This window comes from Oncorhynchus keta, chromosome 1 (assembly GCF_023373465.1).
Source record: "Oncorhynchus keta strain PuntledgeMale-10-30-2019 chromosome 1, Oket_V2, whole genome shotgun sequence".
Classification (NCBI taxonomy): Eukaryota; Metazoa; Chordata; class Actinopteri; order Salmoniformes; family Salmonidae; genus Oncorhynchus; species Oncorhynchus keta.
In genome coordinates this window covers 4,138,341-4,156,034 of record NC_068421.1, presented here as the reverse complement: position 1 = coordinate 4,156,034, position 17,694 = coordinate 4,138,341, and the positions used below count along the sequence as shown (strand labels likewise).

General features: G+C 45.3%; 1 protein-coding gene across 2 annotated transcripts in view; it reads left to right on the top strand.

The window, feature by feature from the left end:
- The window catches only part of LOC127907123 (cGMP-dependent 3',5'-cyclic phosphodiesterase-like), a 266,221-nt gene that overhangs the window by 227,176 nt on the left and 21,351 nt on the right, over positions 1–17,694 (top strand). For both annotated transcript variants that reach the window (XM_052460864.1, XM_052460916.1), the window contains exons 13-20: positions 1,199–1,329; positions 5,742–5,893; positions 6,216–6,279; positions 6,386–6,467; positions 6,573–6,747; positions 12,927–13,039; positions 15,459–15,536; positions 15,634–15,756. In XM_052460864.1, coding sequence (XP_052316824.1) covers positions 1,199–1,329; positions 5,742–5,893; positions 6,216–6,279; positions 6,386–6,467; positions 6,573–6,747; positions 12,927–13,039; positions 15,459–15,536; positions 15,634–15,756 — 918 coding nt within the window. The remainder of the gene's footprint in view (positions 1–1,198; positions 1,330–5,741; positions 5,894–6,215; positions 6,280–6,385; positions 6,468–6,572; positions 6,748–12,926; positions 13,040–15,458; positions 15,537–15,633; positions 15,757–17,694) is intronic.

Sequence of the window (17,694 nt, the reverse complement as noted above, 5' to 3'; positions counted from 1 at the left end):
GAATTTAAGTTCTATAGATTTATAACAAGTGTGTAGATGTTTCAGGAGATATGGAATGTTGGGGGGGATGTCTGTACAGCTGTGGAAGATGGGTTGGATGTACAGCTGTGGAAGATGGGTTGGATGTACAGCTGTGGAAGATGGGTTGGATGTACAGCTGTGGAAGATGGGTTGGATGTACAGCTGTGGAAGATGGGTTGGATGTACAGCTGTGGAAGATGGGTTGGATATACAGCTGTGGAAGATGGGTTGGATGTACAGCTGTGGAAGATGGGTTGGATGTACAGCTGTGGAAGATGGGTTGGATGTACAGTACAGCTGTGGAAGATGGGTTGGATATACAGCTGTGGAAGATGGGTTGGATGTACAGCTGTGGAAGATGGGTTGGATGTACAGCTGTGGAAGATGGGTTGGATATAAAGCTGTGGAAGATGGGTTGGATGTACAGCTGTGGAAGATGGGTTGGATGTACAGCTGTGGAAGATGGGTTGGATATACAGCTGTGGAAGATGGGCTGGATGTACAGCTGTGGAAGATGGGTTGGATGTACGGCTGTGGAAGATGGGTTGGATGTACAGCTGTGGAAGATGGGTTGGATGTACAGCTGTGGAAGATGGGTCGGATATACAGCTGTGGAAGATGGGTTGGATGTACAGCTGTGGAAGATGGGTTGGATGTACAGCTGTGGAAGATGGGTTGGATGTACAGCTGTGGAAGATGGGTTGGATGTACAGCTGTGGAAGATGGGTTGGATATACAGCTGTGGAAGATGGGTTGGATGTACAGCTGTGGAAGATGGGTTGGATGTACAGCTGTGGAAGATGGGTTGGATGTACAGCTGTGGAAGATGGGTTGGATGTACAGCTGTGGAAGATGGGTTGGATATACAGCTGTGGAAGATGGGTTGGATGTACAGCTGTGGAAGATGGGTTGGATGTACAGCTGTGGAAGATGGGTTGGATATACAGCTGTGGAAGATGGGCTGGATGTACAGCTGTGGAAGATGGGTTGGATATACAGCTGTGGAAGTGGTGAGGTTTTGGTTATTGTGATGTGTGGTTTGTTTTGTATCAGGGGTAAAGGGCAAGGTGAGTAGGCAGTACAGGGGATATTTGGTTTTTTAAATTGGGGTTTTAATGAAATGAGGATGTATCATTAAAGAAAACCTAAAAATCTCTCTCTCTTCCTCTCCCTCTAGGAGGAGTGTAGGCAGCTGTCCAGTATGCTGGACAGTGAGGTGTCCTCTCTGCTGTGTGTCCCTGTGGTTAGCAGAGCCACTGGCCAGGTGGTTGCACTGGCCTGCGCCTTCAACAAGCAGGGAGGGGAACGGTGAGACACACACACACACACACACACACACACACACACACACACACACACACACACACACACACACACACACACACACACACACACACACACACACACACACACACACACACACACACACACACACACACACTGAGGGGAATGCATTCTAATAGACCTCTGGGTTCAAGAGATAACATAACAGCTCCAGGGGCAGAGGACCAATGAGAGGTCGGCACCCTTAGGTGCGTGTGTGTACCAGACGATGCCCCATTAATCAATATGTTTGAGTGTTTCTCCACAGCCCCTACAACAGGAGTTTCAAACCTGCCCTGGATACACACAGCCAACACACACGTACGCCAAGCCAACACGCCAACTGGCCAACTCAGCAGACACACAGACATTCTCAAGGGGCTCACACACACACACACACACAGAGAGTGTGACAGAGAGGGAGGTGAAGTATTGCTAAGGACAGCAGTAATCCCAGTAAGCTCTCTGCTGACGTTTTGGCTCTAGACTCTGAAAACATTTATCTTCCTCCTTCTGTCATATTTCTTCTCTCTCACTTCCTCCTCATCTGCTTTTCCCTTCCTGTGTTCCTGCCTCTTCCTGTCTGCTTTTCCCTTCCTCTGTTCCTGCCTCTTCCAGTCTGCTTTTCCCTTCCTCTGTTCCTGCCTCTTCCTGTCTGCTTTTCCCTTCCTCTGTTCCTGCCTCTTCCAGTCTGCTTTTCCCTTCCTGTGTTCCTGCCTCTTCCAGTCTGCTTTTCCCTTCCTCTGTTCCTGCCTCTTCCAGTCTGCTTTTCCCTTCCTGTGTTCCTGCCTCTTCCAGTCTGCTTTTCCCTTCCTCTGTTCCTGCCTCTTCCTGTCTGCTTTTCCCTTCCTCTGTTCCTGCCTCTTCCAGTCTGCTTTTCCCTTCCTGTGTTCCTGCCTCTTCCAGTCTGCTTTTCCCTTCCTCTGTTCCTGCCTCTTCCTGTCTGCTTTTCCCTTCCTCTGTTCCTGCCTCTTCCAGTCTGCTTTTCCCTTCCTGTGTTCCTGCCTCTTCCAGTCTGCTTTTCCCTTCCTCTGTTCCTGCCTCTTCCTGTCTGCTTTTCCCTTCCTGTGTTCCTGCCTCTTCCAGTCTGCTTTTCCCTTCCTCTGTTCCTGCCTCTTCCTGTCTGCTTTTTCCCTCCTGTCTGTTCCTGCCTCTTCCTGTCTGCTTTTCCCTTCCTGTCTGTTCCTGCCTCTTCCAGTCTGCTTTTCCCTTCCTCTGTTCCTGCCTCTTCCTGTCTGCTTTTCCCTTCCTGTCTGTTCCTGCCTCTTCCAGTCTGAGTTTCCCTTCCTCTGTTCCTGCCTCTTCCTGCCTCTTCCCGTCTGTTCCTGCCTCTTCCCGTCTGTTCCTGCCTCTTCCCGTCTGTTCCTGCCTCTTCCCGTCTGTTCCTGCCTCTTCCTGCCACTTCCTGCCTCTTCCTGCCTCTTCCCGTCTGTTCCTGCCTCTTCCCGTCTGTTCCTGCCTCTTCCCGTCTGTTCCTGCCTCTTCCCGCCTCTTCCTGTTTGTTCCCACCTCTTCCTGTCTGTTCCCGCCTCTTCCCGTCTGTTGCTGCCTCTTCCAGTCTGTTCCTGCCTCTTCCCGTCTGTTCCTGCCTCTTCCTGCCTCTTCCTGCCTCTTCCTGTCTGTTCCTGCCTCTTCCCGTCTGTTCCTGCCTCTTCCCGTCTGTTCCTGCCTCTTCCCGTCTGTTCCTGCCTCTTCCCGTCTGTTCCTGCCTCTTCCCGTCTGTTCCTGCCTCTTCCCGTCTGTTCCTGCCTCTTCCCATCTGTTGCTGCCTCTTCCCGTCTTTTCCTGCCTCTTCCCGTCTGTTCCTGCCTCTTCCCGTCTGTTCCTGCCTGTTCCTGCCTCTTCCTGCCTCTTCCCGTCTGTTCCTGCCTCTTCCCGTCTGTTCCTGCCTCTTCCCGTCTGTTCCTGCCTCTTCCCGTCTGTTCCTGCCTCTTCCCGTCTGTTCCTGCCTCTTCCCGTCTGTTCCTGCCTCTTCCCATCTTTTCCTGCCTCTTCCCGCCTCTTCCTGTTTGTTCCTGCCTCTTCCTGTCTGTTCCTGCCTCTTCCTGTCTGTTCCTGCCTCTTCCTGTCTGTTCCTGCCTCTTCCTGCCTCTTCCTGCCTCTTCCCGTCTGTTCCTGCCTCTTCCTGTCTGTTCCTGCCTCTTCTTGCCCCTTCCTGTCTGTTCCTGCCTCTTCCTGTCTGTTCCTGCCTCTTCCTGCCTCTTCCTGTCTGTTCCTGCCTCTTCCTGCCTCTTCCTGCCTCTTCCTGCCTCTTCCCTTCTGTTCCTGCCTCTTCCCGTCTGTTCCTGCCTGTTCCTGCCTCTTCCTGTCTATTCCTGCCTCTTCCTGCCTCTTCCCGTCTGTTCCTGCCTGTTCCTGCCTCTTCCTGTCCGTTCCTGCCTCTTCCCGTCTGTTCCTGCCTCTTCCCGTCTGTTCCTGCCTCTTCCCGTCTGTTCCTGCCTCTCTTTCTCTGTTAGTTATACATTTCTAATCATATTATAGAGGCTGGAGATTAAAGCCACTCATCTCTTCTTTTCAAAGAGTTATTACCCCTCAACACACACATTCTCACACATTCTCTCACACACACACATTCGCACACATTCTCTCACACACACACACACACACAGATTCTCTCACACACACACACAGTGACAGGATCTTGGCTAGAATCTGAGAGGAAGACATCCCATAGTATCCTCAGTGGGGGCTAATGATAGGGCTGAATACAGTCTCCATAGTAACACTGACAGACTGGATATGTAGGTGATTATTAGTGAACTGTGTAGCAGATGAGTTTATCCTCTTATTTCTGCTATTTCCAGTATAACTTACTCCTTTTTTCTATCCTTCTTTCCAATCATCCCTCTATTTCGTCTCTCATCATCCCTCTCTCTCATCATCCTTCTCTTTCATCCTCCCTCTCATCATCCCTCTCTCATCTTCCCTCTCTCTCATCATCCCTCTCTCATCATCCTTCTCTGTCATCCTCCTTCTCTGTCATCCTCCCTCTCATCATCCTTCTTTCATCCTCCCTCTCATCATCCTTCTCTGTCATCCTCCCTCTTATCATCCCACTCTCCCATCATCTCTCTCATCATCCCTCTCTCATCATCCTTCTCTGTCATCCTCCCTCTCATCATCCTTCTCTGTCATCCTCCCTCTCATCATCCTTCTCTTTCATCCTCCCTCTCATCATCCTTCTCTGTCATCCTCCCTCTCATCATCCCTCTCTCTAATCACCCCACTCACCCATCATCTCTCTCATCATCCCTCTCTCATCATCTGTATCTTCCTCTGATTCCTCTCTCCCACCTGCCTCCCGTCCCTGGATGATGTTGGTGTTGTAGGGTGGGGCTAATCATTAACCCCCCGAGGGCTGAAATACTGATGCTAGTTCATTGATTTGTTAATGTTGCTTATTGGCTTGGCGGGTTCATTCACCTGATGTCCCAGGTCTGAATCCGTCCCTGGTTAGTAGGAGAGAATGAGGACAGTACAAATCCAACAGCACTATTTTCCATGAATGTAACCTTTAATTCAGAGTCCGTTTTTCCACCCCCCTCCATCTCTCCCTCCCTCTGTCCCTCCATCCCTCTCTCCCTCTGTCCCTCCATCCCTCTGCCCATCCCTCCCTCCCTCTGTCCCTCCCTCTGTCCCTCCATCCCTCCCTCCCTCTGTCCCTCCATCCCTCCCTCTGTCCCTCCCTCCCTCCCTCTGCCCCTCCCTCTGTCCCGCCCTCCCTCCCTCTGTCCCTCCATCCATCTTTCACCTCAGTTGTCAGTCAACAGCCCCCACTCTACTCCACTTTCCTCTAAATATCTCTATCAATCACACTTGTCCCTTTCCACCTCTATTACACTCTCTCCATCTGTCTCTCATTCCACCCGGTCCCTCTCTCGTCCCCTTCCCGTTTCTATCCTCCTATCACATGCCGTTTGTTCTGCCAGACAGATATCTGATGCTTCCAGGCTTAGAGGAATCTGCATTCCAGATAGCCTACTGATTCTTTGTGCCAACAAGCCAATCAGGGTCTAGCGCCAGCCTACTGTCAGAAACAGCCCAGACTCAGAGGTTGAGTTTCTCTAGACTGTTGATTGAGGGATGAGGGAATCGTTTTTCCTGATTATGTGACCTGACCTGAAAAATAAATCCTTCATAATCAAGTCCTCTAGTCTAGAATGACCACCGTTTTTCCCTATTATTGACGTTATGCTTGTCTCTCCTCTATAGTGATCAGAGTGGTGAGGTGTTGCCATCTGCAGGCAGAGTTGTGTAACTGATGTTATTGTAACAGCTGAGGCATTTAGTATCCCTCTGGCCAGTTTAAACACATATTATTCTATTGATCAGTCAACTTTTCTCCACTTTGGAATGCAATGTTTAATTTTTGATACAAATGTGTTCTCTCTGTGCAGACACACAGAGGCAGATGAACATACGATCCAGCACTGCTTCTGTTACACCTCCACTGTCCTCACCTCCACACTGGCCTTCCAGAAAGAACAGAAACTCAAAGTGGAGTGTCAGGCACTGTTACAGGTGGCCAAGAATCTCTTCACACATCTGGGTGAGTTACCCTCCCTTCTCTGCACTTCTTCCCTCTCCTCTCCTCTCCTCTCCTCTCCTCTCCTCTCCTCTCCTCTTCATCTCATCTCTGTTCTTTTCTCTATTTTCTTCTCTCTTCTCTACTATTTTATTCGCTTCTCTAGTCTCCTCTTGTCTCCTCCTTTTCTCTTGACTCCTCTGGCTCAGATCGAATCCCTACAGACTGATAATACAACCCTACTTGTGGTAGATCAGCCTGTTGATTCATCCATCCCCACCCTGTGTGTTCTCTCTCTCTCTCTCTCTCTCTCTCTCTCTCTCTCTCTCTCTCTCTCTCTCTGTAGATGATGTGTCTGTGCTGTTGCAAGAGATTATAGTTGAGGCCAGGAACCTCAGTGATGCAGAGATGTGAGTTCTTGATGTAAAAACAACCTAAACCAGCTAAAATGCTTTCCAGAATAACTCATGCGGAGGAAAATAGAATATAATACTTATTCTCTCTCTCTGTCTATAGTTGTTCTGTGTTCCTACTGGATCAAGTTAGCCATGAGCTGGTTGCCAAGGTGTTTGATGGGGGTGTGGTCAGTGATGATGAGGTAGAACACATGTATAGAACTTCTCTGTTTGACAATTACAAAGATTACAATGATGATGCCGATAACGACGACAAAGAAGATTCTAAAGATAGTCTGTGTGTGCAGAAGGAGTTCCGTATCCCTGCGGACCAAGGCATAGCGGGTCACGTAGCTATGACTGGGCAGATCCTGAACATTAAGGATGCGTACTCCCACCCTCTGTTCTACCGAGGAGTGGACGACAGCACCGGCTTTAGAACACGGAACATCCTCTGCTTCCCCATCAAGGACGAGAACAACGGTGAGAACTAAACTAACACTACTGGTGTTAACATCTAAACTAACACTACTGGTGTTAACTAAACTAACACTACTTGTGTTAACTAAACTAACACTACTGGTGTTAACTAAACTAACACTACTGGTGTTAACAACTAAACTAACACTACTGGTGTTAACATCTAAACTAACACTACTGGTGTTAACATCTAAACTACCACTACTGGTGTTAACATCTAAACTAACACTACTGGTGTTAACATCTAAACTAACACTACTGGTGTTAACATCTAAACTAACACTACTGGTGTTAACATCTAAACTAACACTACTGGTGTTAACATCTAAACTAACACTACTGGTGTTAACATCTAAACTAACACTACTGGTGTTAACATCTAAACTAACACTACTGGTGTTAACATCTAAACTAACACTACTGGTGTTAACATCTAAACTAACACTACTGGTGTTAACATCTAAACTAACACTACTGGTGTTAACATCTAAACTAACACTACTGGTGTTAACATCTAAACTAACACTACTGGTGTTAACATCTAAACTAACACTACTGGTGTTAACATCTAAACTAACACTACTGGTGTTAACTCAACTAACACTACTGGTGTTAACATCTAAACTACCACTACTGGTGTTAACTAAACTACCACTACTGGTGTTAACTAAACTACCACTACTGGTGTTGACTAAACTACCACTACTGGTGTTAACATCTAAACTACCACTACTGGTGTTACCAATTCCATACACATCCATTCAATACACAGCATCACCTATGCTGCTCCATTTCTCATCACCTGTTAATAACAGGTACAGTGCCTTGCGAAAATATTCGGCCCCCTTGAGCTTTGCGACCTTTTGCCACATTTCAGGCTTCAAACATAAAGATATAAAACTGTATTTTTTTGTGAAGAATCAACAACAAGTGGGACACAATCATGAAGTGGAACGACATTTATTGGATATTTCAAACTTTTTTAACAAATCAAAAACTGAAATTGGGCGTGCAAAATGATTCAGCCCCCTTAAGTTAATACTTTGTAGCGCCACCTTTTGCTGTGATTACAGTGGTTAGTTGCTTGGGGTATGTCTCTATCAGTTTGGCACATCGAGAGACTGGAACTTTTTCCCATTCCTCCTTGCAAAACAGCTCGAGCTCAGTGAGGTTGGATGGAGAGCATTTGTGAACAGCAGTTTTCAGTTCTTTCCACAGATTCTTGATTGGATTCAGGTCTGGACTTTGACTTGGCCATTCTAACACCTGGATATGTTTATTTTTGAACCATTCCATTGTAGATTTTGCTTTATGTTTTGGATCATTGTCTTGTTGGAAGACACATCTCCGTCCCAGTCTCAGGTCTTTTGCAGACTCCATCAGGTTTTCTTCCAGAATGCTCCTGTATTTGGCTCCATCCATCTTCCCATCAATTTTAACCATCTTCCCTGTCCCTGCTGAAGAAAAGCAGGCCCAAACCATGATGCTGCCACCACCATGTTTGACAGTGGGGATGGTGTGTTCAGGGTGTTGCTTTTACGCCAAACATAACGTTTTGCATTGTTGCCAAAAAGTTCATTTTTGATTTCATCTGACCAGAGCACCTTCTTCCACATGTTTAGTGTGTCTCCCAGGTGGCTTGTGGCAAACTTTAAACAACACTTTTTATGGATATCTTTAAGAAATGGCTTTCTTCTTGCCACTCTTCCATAAAGGCCAGATTTGTGCAATATACGACTGATTGTTGTCCTATGGACAGAGTCTCCCACCTCAGCTGTAGATCTCTGCAGTTCATCCAGAGTGATCATGGGCCTCTTGGCTGCATCTCTGATCAGTCTTCTCCTTGTATGAGCTGAAAGTTTAGAGGGACGGCCAGGTCTTGGTAGATTTGCAGTGGTCTGATACTCCTTACATTTCAATATTATCGCTTGCACAGTGCTCCTTGGGATGTTTAAAGCTTGGGAAATCTTTTTGTATCCAAATCCGGCTTTAAACTTCTTCACAACAGTATCTCGGACCTGCCTGATGTGTTCCTTGTTCTTCATGATGTTCTCTGCGCTTTTAACGGACCTCTGAGACTATCACAGTGCAGGTACATTTATACGGAGACTTGATTACACACAGGTGGATTGTATTTATCATCATTAGTCATTTAGGTCAACGTTGGATCATTCAGAGATCCTCACTGAACTTCTGGAGAGAGTTTGCTGCACTGAAAGTAAAGGGGCTGAATAATTTTGCACGCCCAATTTTTCAGTTTTTGATTTGTTAAAAAAGTTTGAAATATTCCAATAAATGTCGTTCCACTTCATGATTGTGTCCCACTTGTTGTTGATTCTAAACAAAAAAATACAGTTTTATATCTTTATGTTTGAAGCCTGAAATGTGGCAAAAGGTCGCAAAGTTCAAGGGGGCCGAATACTTTTGCAAGGCACTGTAAATATATCTCTCTCTCAATTCAATTCAATTCAATTCAAGGGGCTTTATTGGCATGGGAAACATCTGTTAACATTGCCAAAGCAATTGAGGTAGATAATAAACAAAAGTGAAATAAACAATAAAAATGAACAGTAACACTCGGAATAAAGACATTACAAATCAAATCCAATTTTATTTGTCACATACACATAGTTAGCAGATGTTAATGCGAGTGTAGCGAAATGCTTGTGCTTCTAGTTCCGACAATGCAGTAATAACCAACAAGTAATCTAACTAACAATTCTAAAACTACTGTCTTATACACAGTGTAAGGGGATAAAGAATATGTACATAAAGATATATGAATGAGTGATGGTACAGAGCAGCATAGGCAAGATACAGTAGATGGTATCGAGTACAGTATATACATATGAGATGAGTATGTAAACAAAGTGGCATAGTTAAAGTGGCTAGTGATACATGTATTACATAAGGATGCAGTCGATGATATAGAGTACGGTATATACGTATGCATATGAGATGAATAATGTAGGGTAAGTAACATTATATAAGGTAGCATTTTTTAAAGTGGCTAGTGATATATTTACATAATTTCCCATCAATTCCCATTATTAAAGTGGCTGGAGTTGAGTCAGTGTCAGTGTGTTGGCAGCAGCCACTCAATGTTAGTGGTGGCTGTTTAACAGTCTGATGGCCTTGAGATAGAAGCTGTTTTTCAGTCTCTCGGTCCCAGCTTTGATGCACCTGTACTGACCTGGCCTTCTGGATGATAGCGGGGTGAACAGGCAGTGGCTCAGGTGGTTGTTGTCCTTGATGATCTTTATGGTCTTCCTGTAACATCGGGTGGTGTAGGTGTCCTGGAGGGCAGGTAGTTTGCCCCCGGTGATGCATTGTGCAGACCTCACTACCCTCTGGAGAGCCTTACGGTTGAGGGCGGAGTAGTTGCCGTACCAGGTGGTGATACAGCCCGCCAGGATGCTCTCGATTGTGCATCTGTAGAAGTGTGTGAGTGCTTTTGGTGACAAGCCGAATTTCTTCAGCCTCCTGAGGTTGAAGAGGCGCTGCTGCGCCTTCTTCACGATGCTGTCTGTGTGAGTGGACCAATTCAGTTTGTCTGTGATGTGTATGCCGAGGAACTTAAAACTTGCTACCCTCTCCACTACTGTTCCATCGATGTGGATAGGGGGGTGTTCCCTCTGCTGTTTCCTGAAGTCCACAATCATCTCCTTAGTTTTGTTGACGTTGATTGTGAGGTTATTTTCCTGACACCACACTCCGAGGGCCCTCACCTCCTCCCTGTAGGCCGTCTCGATGATTGAGTTGGAGTCGTGCGTGGCCACGCAGTCGTGGGTGAACAGGGAGTACAGGAGAGGGCTCAGAACGCACCCTTGTGGGGCCCCAGTGTTGAGGATCAGAGGGGAGGAGATGTTGTTACCTACCCTCACCACCTGGGGGCGGCCCGTCAGGAAGTCCAGTATCCAGTTGCACAGGGCGGGGTCGAGACCCAGGGTCTCGAGCTTGATGACGAGCTTGGAGGGTACTATGGTGTTGAATGCCGAGCTGTAGTCGATGAACAGCATTCTCACATAGGTATTCCTCTTGTCCAGATGGGTTAGGGCAGTGTGCAGTGTGGTTGAGATTGCATCATCTGTGGACCTATTTGGGCGGTAAGCAAATTGGAGTGGGTCTAGGGTGTCAGGTAGGGTGGAGGTGATATGGTTCTTGACTAGTCTCTCAAAGCACTTCATGATGACGTAAGTGAGTGCTACGGGGCGGTAGTCGTTGAAGCTCAGTTACCTTAGCTTTCTTGGGAACAGGAACAATGGTGGCCCTCTTGAAGCATGTGGGAACAGCAGACTGGTATAGGGATTGATTGAATATGTCCGTAAACACACCGGCCAGCTGGTCTGCGCATGCTCTGAGGGCGCGGCTGGAGATTCCGTCTGGGCCTGCAGCCTTGCGAGGGTTAACACGTTTAAATGTCTTACTCACCTGTCCTCGAAGCGGGCAAAAAAGTTATTTAGTCTGCCTGGGAGCAAGACATCCTGGTCCATGACTGGGCTGGATTTCTTCTTGTAGTCCGTGATTGACTGTAGACCCTGCCACATGCCTCTTGTGTCTGAGCCGTTGAATTGAGATTCTACTTTGTCTCTGTACTGACGCTTAGCTTGTTTGATAGCCTTGCGGAGGGAATAGCTGCACTGTTTGTATTCGGTCATGTTACCAGACACCTTGCCCTGATTAAAAGCAGTGGTTCGCGCTTTCAGTTTCATGCGAATGCTGCCATCAATCCACGGTTTCTGGTTAGGGAATGTTTTAATCGTTGCTATGGGAACGACATCTTCAACGCACGTTCTAATGAACTCGCACACCGAATCAGTGTATTCGTCAATGTTGTTATCTGACGCAATACTAAACATATCCCAGTCCACGTGATGGAAGCAGTCTTGGAGTGTGGAGTCAGCTTGGTCGGACCAGCGTTGGACAGACCTCAGCGTGGGAGCTTCTTGTTTTAGTTTCTGTCTGTAGGCAGTGATCAGCAAAATGGAGTCGTGGTCAGCTTTTCCGAAAGGGGGGCGGGGCAGGGCCTTATATGCGTCGCGGAAGTTAGAGTAACAATGATCCAAGGTTTTTCCACCCCTGGTTGCGCAATCGATATGCTGATAAAATTTAGGGAGTCTTATTTTCAGATTAGCCTTGTTAAAATCCCCGGCAACAATGAATGCAGCCTCCGGATAAATGGTTTCCAGTTTGCAAAGAGTTAAATAAAGTTCGTTCAGAGCCATCGATGTGTCTGCTTGGGGGGGTATATACGGCTGTGATTATAATCGAAGAGAATTCTCTTGGTAGATAATGCGGTCTACATTTGATTGTGAGGAATTCTAAATCAGGTGAACAGAAGGATTTGAGTTCCTGTATGTTTCTTTCATCACACCATGTCTCGTTAGCCATAAGGCATACGCCCCCGCCCCTCTTCTTACCAGAAAGGTGTTTGTTTCTGTCGGCGCGATGCGTGGAGAAACCCGTTGGCTGCACCGCTTCGGATAGCGTCTCTCCAGTGAGCCATGTTTCCGTGAAGCAAAGAACGTTACAGTCTCTGATGTCCCTCTGGAATGCTACCCTTGCTCGGATTTCATCAACCTTGTCAAAAGACTGGACATTGGCAAGAAGAATGCTAGGGAGTGGTGCACGGTGTGCCCGTCTCCGGAGTCTGACCAGAAGACCGCCTCGTTTCCCTCTTTTTTGGAGTCGTTTTTTGGGGTCGCTGCATGGGATCCATCCCGTTGTCCTGTTTGAAAGGCAGAACACAGGATCCGCGTCGCGAAAAACATTCTTGGTCATACTGATGGTGAGTTGACGCTGATCTTATATTCAGTAGTTCTTCTCGACTGTATGTAATCAAACCTAAGATGACCTGGGGTACTAATGTAAGAAATAACACGTAAAAAAAACTAAAAACTGCATAGTTTCCTAGGAACGCGAAGCGAGGCGGCCATCTCTGTCGGCGCCGGAAGTACCTCTCAAATGCAATAGTATGTATATATACGGTGTTGTAGCGATGTACAAATGGTTAAGGGTACACAAGGGAAATAAATACATGTAAATATGGATTATATACATGTATTTACAATTGTGTTTGTTCTTCACTGGTTGACATTTTCTTGTGGCAACAGGTCAGAAATCTTTCTCTCTCTGTCTCTCTCTCATTTCTCCCTCTCCCGCTCTCTCACTCTATCTTTCAGAGGTGATTGGGGTGGCTGAGTTGGTCAATAAGACTAATGGACCGTGGTTTAACCGATTCGATGAGGACCTGGCCACTGCTTTCTCCATCTACTGTGGAATCAGCATAGCACACGTGAGTCAGACACACTACCCAAAGCTACACAAGAACCGCTGATCTCTGACATTCTAGTTATGCGGAAGTCACACAGAGTGTTTTAAACAGTAGGATAAGATACTGATGGTTAGTGCCCTATTGATGTGGTGTGGATTTAGTTGTGGTCAGACTTGGTTGACTGACTGGTCTCTCCTGTATACTTGTGTGGTTGACTGACTGGTCTCTCCTGTATAATAATGTGGTTGACTGACTGGTCTCTTCTGTATAATAGTGTGGTTGACTGACTGGTCTCTCCTGTATAATAATGTCGTTGACCGACTGGTCTCTCCTGTATAATACTGTGGTTGACTGACTGGTCTCTCCTGTATGTTAATGTGGTTGACAAACTGGTCTCTCCTGTATGTTAATGTGGTTGACTAACTGGTCTCTCCTGTATAATAATGTGGTTGACTGACTGGTCTCTCCTGTATAATAATGTGGTTGACTGACTGGTCTCTCCTGTATAATAGCGTGGTTGACTGACTGGTCTCTCCTGTATAATAGTGTGGTTGACTGACTGGTCTCTCCTGTATAATAGTGTGGTTGACTGACTGGTCTCTCCTGTATAATACTGTGGTTGACTGACTGGTCTCTCCTGTATAATAGCGTGGTTGACTGACTGGTCTCTCCTGTATAATTGTGTGGTTGACTGACTGGTCTCTCCTGTATAATAATGTGGTTGACTGACTGGTCTCTCCTGTATAGTAATGTGGTTGACTGACTGGTCTCTCCTGTATAATAGTGTGGTTGACTGACTGGTCTCTCCTGTATAATAGTGTGGTTGACTGACTGGTCTCTCCTGTATAATAGCGTGGTTGACTGACTGGTCTCTCCTGTATAATAGTGTGGTTGACTGACTGGTCTCTCCTGTATAATAATGTGGTTGACTGACTGGTCTCTCCTGTATAATAATGTGGTTGACTGACTGGTCTCTCCTGTATAATAGCGTGGTTGACTGACTGGTCTCTCCTGTATAATTGTGTGGTTGACTGACTGGTCTCTCCTGTATAATAATGTGGTTGACTGACTGGTCTCTCCTGTATAGTAATGTGGTTGACTGACTGGTCTCTGCTGTATAATAGTGTGGTTGACTGACTGGTCTCTCCTGTATAATAGTGTGGTTGACTGACTGGTCTCTCCTGTATAATTGTGTGGTTGACTGACTGGTCTCTCCTGTATAATAGTGTGGTTGACTGACTGGTCTCTCCTGTATAATACTGTGGTTGACTGACTGGTCTCTCCTGTATAATTGTGTGGTTGACTGACCGGTCTCTCCTGTATAATAGTGTGGTTGACTGACTGGTCTCTCCTGTATGTTAATGTGGTTGACTGGTCTCTCCTGTATAATAATGTGGTTGACTGACTGGTCTCTCTCATATAATTGTGTGGTTGACTGACTGGTCTCTCCTGTATAATGTGGTTGACTGACTGGTCTCTCCTGTATGTTAATGTGGTTGACTGACTGGTCTCTCTCATATAATTGTGTGGTTGACTGACTGGTCTCTCCTGTATAATAATGTGGTTGACTGACTGGTCTCTCCTGTATAGTAATGTGGTTGACTGACTGGTCTCTCCTGTATAATAGTGTGGTTGACTGACTGGTCTCTCCTGTATAATAGTGTGGTTGACTGACTGGTCTCTCCTGTATAATAGCGTGGTTGACTGACTGGTCTCTCCTGTATAATAGTGTGGTTGACTGACTGGTCTCTCCTGTATAATAATGTGGTTGACTGACTGGTCTCTCCTGTATAATAATGTGGTTGACTGACTGGTCTCTCCTGTATAATAGCGTGGTTGACTGACTGGTCTCTCCTGTATAACTGTGTGGTTGACTGACTGGTCTCTCCTGTATAATAATGTGGTTGACTGACTGGTCTCTCCTGTATAGTAATGTGGTTGACTGACTGGTCTCTGCTGTATAATAGTGTGGTTGACTGACTGGTCTCTCCTGTATAATAGTGTGGTTGACTGACTGGTCTCTCCTGTATAATTGTGTGGTTGACTGACTGGTCTCTCCTGTATAATAGTGTGGTTGACTGACTGGTCTCTCCTGTATAATACTGTGGTTGACTGACTGGTCTCTCCTGTATAATTGTGTGGTTGACTGACCGGTCTCTCCTGTATAATAGTGTGGTTGACTGACTGGTCTCTCCTGTATGTTAATGTGGTTGACTGGTCTCTCCTGTATAATAATGTGGTTGACTGACTGGTCTCTCTCATATAATTGTGTGGTTGACTGACTGGTCTCTCCTGTATAATAATGTGGTTGACTGACTGGTCTCTCCTGTATGTTAATGTGGTTGACTGACTGGTCTCTCTCATATAATTGTGTGGTTGACTGACTGGTCTCTCCTGTATAATAATGTGGTTGACTGACTGGTCTCTCCTGCGTGTTCAGTCTCTTCTGTATAAGAAGGTCCATGAGGCTCAGTTCAGATCCCACCTGGCCAACGAGATGATGATGTACCACATGAAGGTAAAACACACACACACACACACTACCCCCCTGCCCCCAACACACACACAGACATCAAGTGCAGCAGTAATGTGTGTGTGTGCGTGTGGGTGTGTAGGTTTCGGAGCAGGAAGTGGCCCAGCTGTTGGAAACTGGGCTGGAGCCAGTGGATGAGATTCATCCCTTATTCGCTGAGTTCACGTACACACCCCGCTCGCTACCTGACGACAACACACCCATGGTAAGAAAAGCAGACAGAGAAAGGGTGTGTATGTACGTGGAGAATGCTGAGGGGAGGACAGCTCATAGTAATGGCTGAAACAGATCGATTGAATGGCATCAAACCATGTTTGATGTATTTTATAACATTCCACTGATTCCGCTCCAGTCATTACTAAAAGCCTGTCCTCCCCATTTAAGGTGACACCAGCCTCCTGTGGTGTGTGTCCATGCAAATCCACAGAGATGTATAGTAGCCATAGAGATGTATCCATAGACAGATATAGCATCCATAGAGATGTACAGTATCCATAGAGATGTACAGTATCCATAGAGATGTACAGTATCCATAGAGATGTAAAGTATCCATAGAGATGTATAGTATCCATAGAGATGTATAGTATCCATAGAGAGGTATAGTATCCATAGAGATGTACAGTATCCATAGAGATGTAAAGTATCCATAGAGATGTATAGTATCCATAGAGATGTATAGTATCCATAGAGAGGTATAGTATCCATAGAGATCTATAGTATCCATAGAGATGTATCATCCATAGAGATGTATAGTATCCATAGAGATGTAAAGTATCCATAGAGATCTATAGTATCCATAGAGATGTATATTATCCATAGAGATGTAAAGTATCCATAGAGATGTATAGTATCCATAGAGATGTACAGTATCCATAGAGAGGTATAGTATCCATAGAGATGTATAGTATCCATAGAGATGTACAGTATCCATAGAGAGGTATAGTATCCATAGAGATGTATCATCCATAGAGAAATATAGTATCCATAGAGATGTATAGTATCCATAGAGATGTACAGTATCCATAGAGATGTATCATCCATAGAGAAATATAGTATCCATAGAGAGGTATAGTATCCATAGAGATGTATCGTCGATAGAGATGTACAGTATCCATAGAGATGTACAGTATCCATAGAGATGTACAGTATCCATAGAGATCTATAGTATCCATAGAGATCTATAGTATCCAAAGAGATGTATAGTATCCATAGAGATGTACAGTATCCATAGAGATGTACAGTATCCATAGAGATGTATAGTATCCATAGAGATGTATAGTATCCATAGAGATCTATAGTATCCATAGAGATCTATAGTATCCAAAGAGATGTATAGTATCCATAGAGATGTACAGTATCCATAGAGATGTACAGTATCCATAGAGATGTATAGTATCCATAGAGATGTATAGTATCCATAGAGATGTATAGTATCCATAGAGATCTATAGTATCCATAGAGATGTACAGTATCCATAGAGATCTATAGTATCCATAGAGATCTATAGTATCCATAGAGATCTATAGTATCCAAAGAGATGTATAGTATCCATAGAGATGTACAGTATCCATAGAGATGTACAGTATCCATAGAGATGTATAGTATCCATAGAGATGTATAGTATCCATAGAGATGTATAGTATCCATAGAGATCTATAGTATCCATAGAGATGTACAGTATCCATAGAGATCTATAGTATCCATAGAGATCTATAGTATCCATAGAGATCTATAGTATCCATAGAGATCTATAGTATCCATAGAGATGTATAGTATCCATAGAGATGTACAGTATCCATAGAGATGTAAAGTACCCATAGAGATGTATAGTATCCATAGAGAGGTATAGTATCCATAGAGATGTACAGTATCCATAGAGATGTACAGTATCCATAGAGATGTACAGTATCCATAGAGATGTATAGTATCCATAGAGAGGTATAGTATCCAAAGAGATGTACAGTATCCATAGAGATGTATAGTATCCATAGAGATGTATAGTATCCATAGAGATGTACAGTATCCATAGAGATGTACAGTATCCATAGAGATGTATAGTATCCATAGAGAGGTATAGTATCCATAGAGATGTATAGTATCCATAGAGAGGTATAGTATCCATAGAGATGTACAGTATCCATAG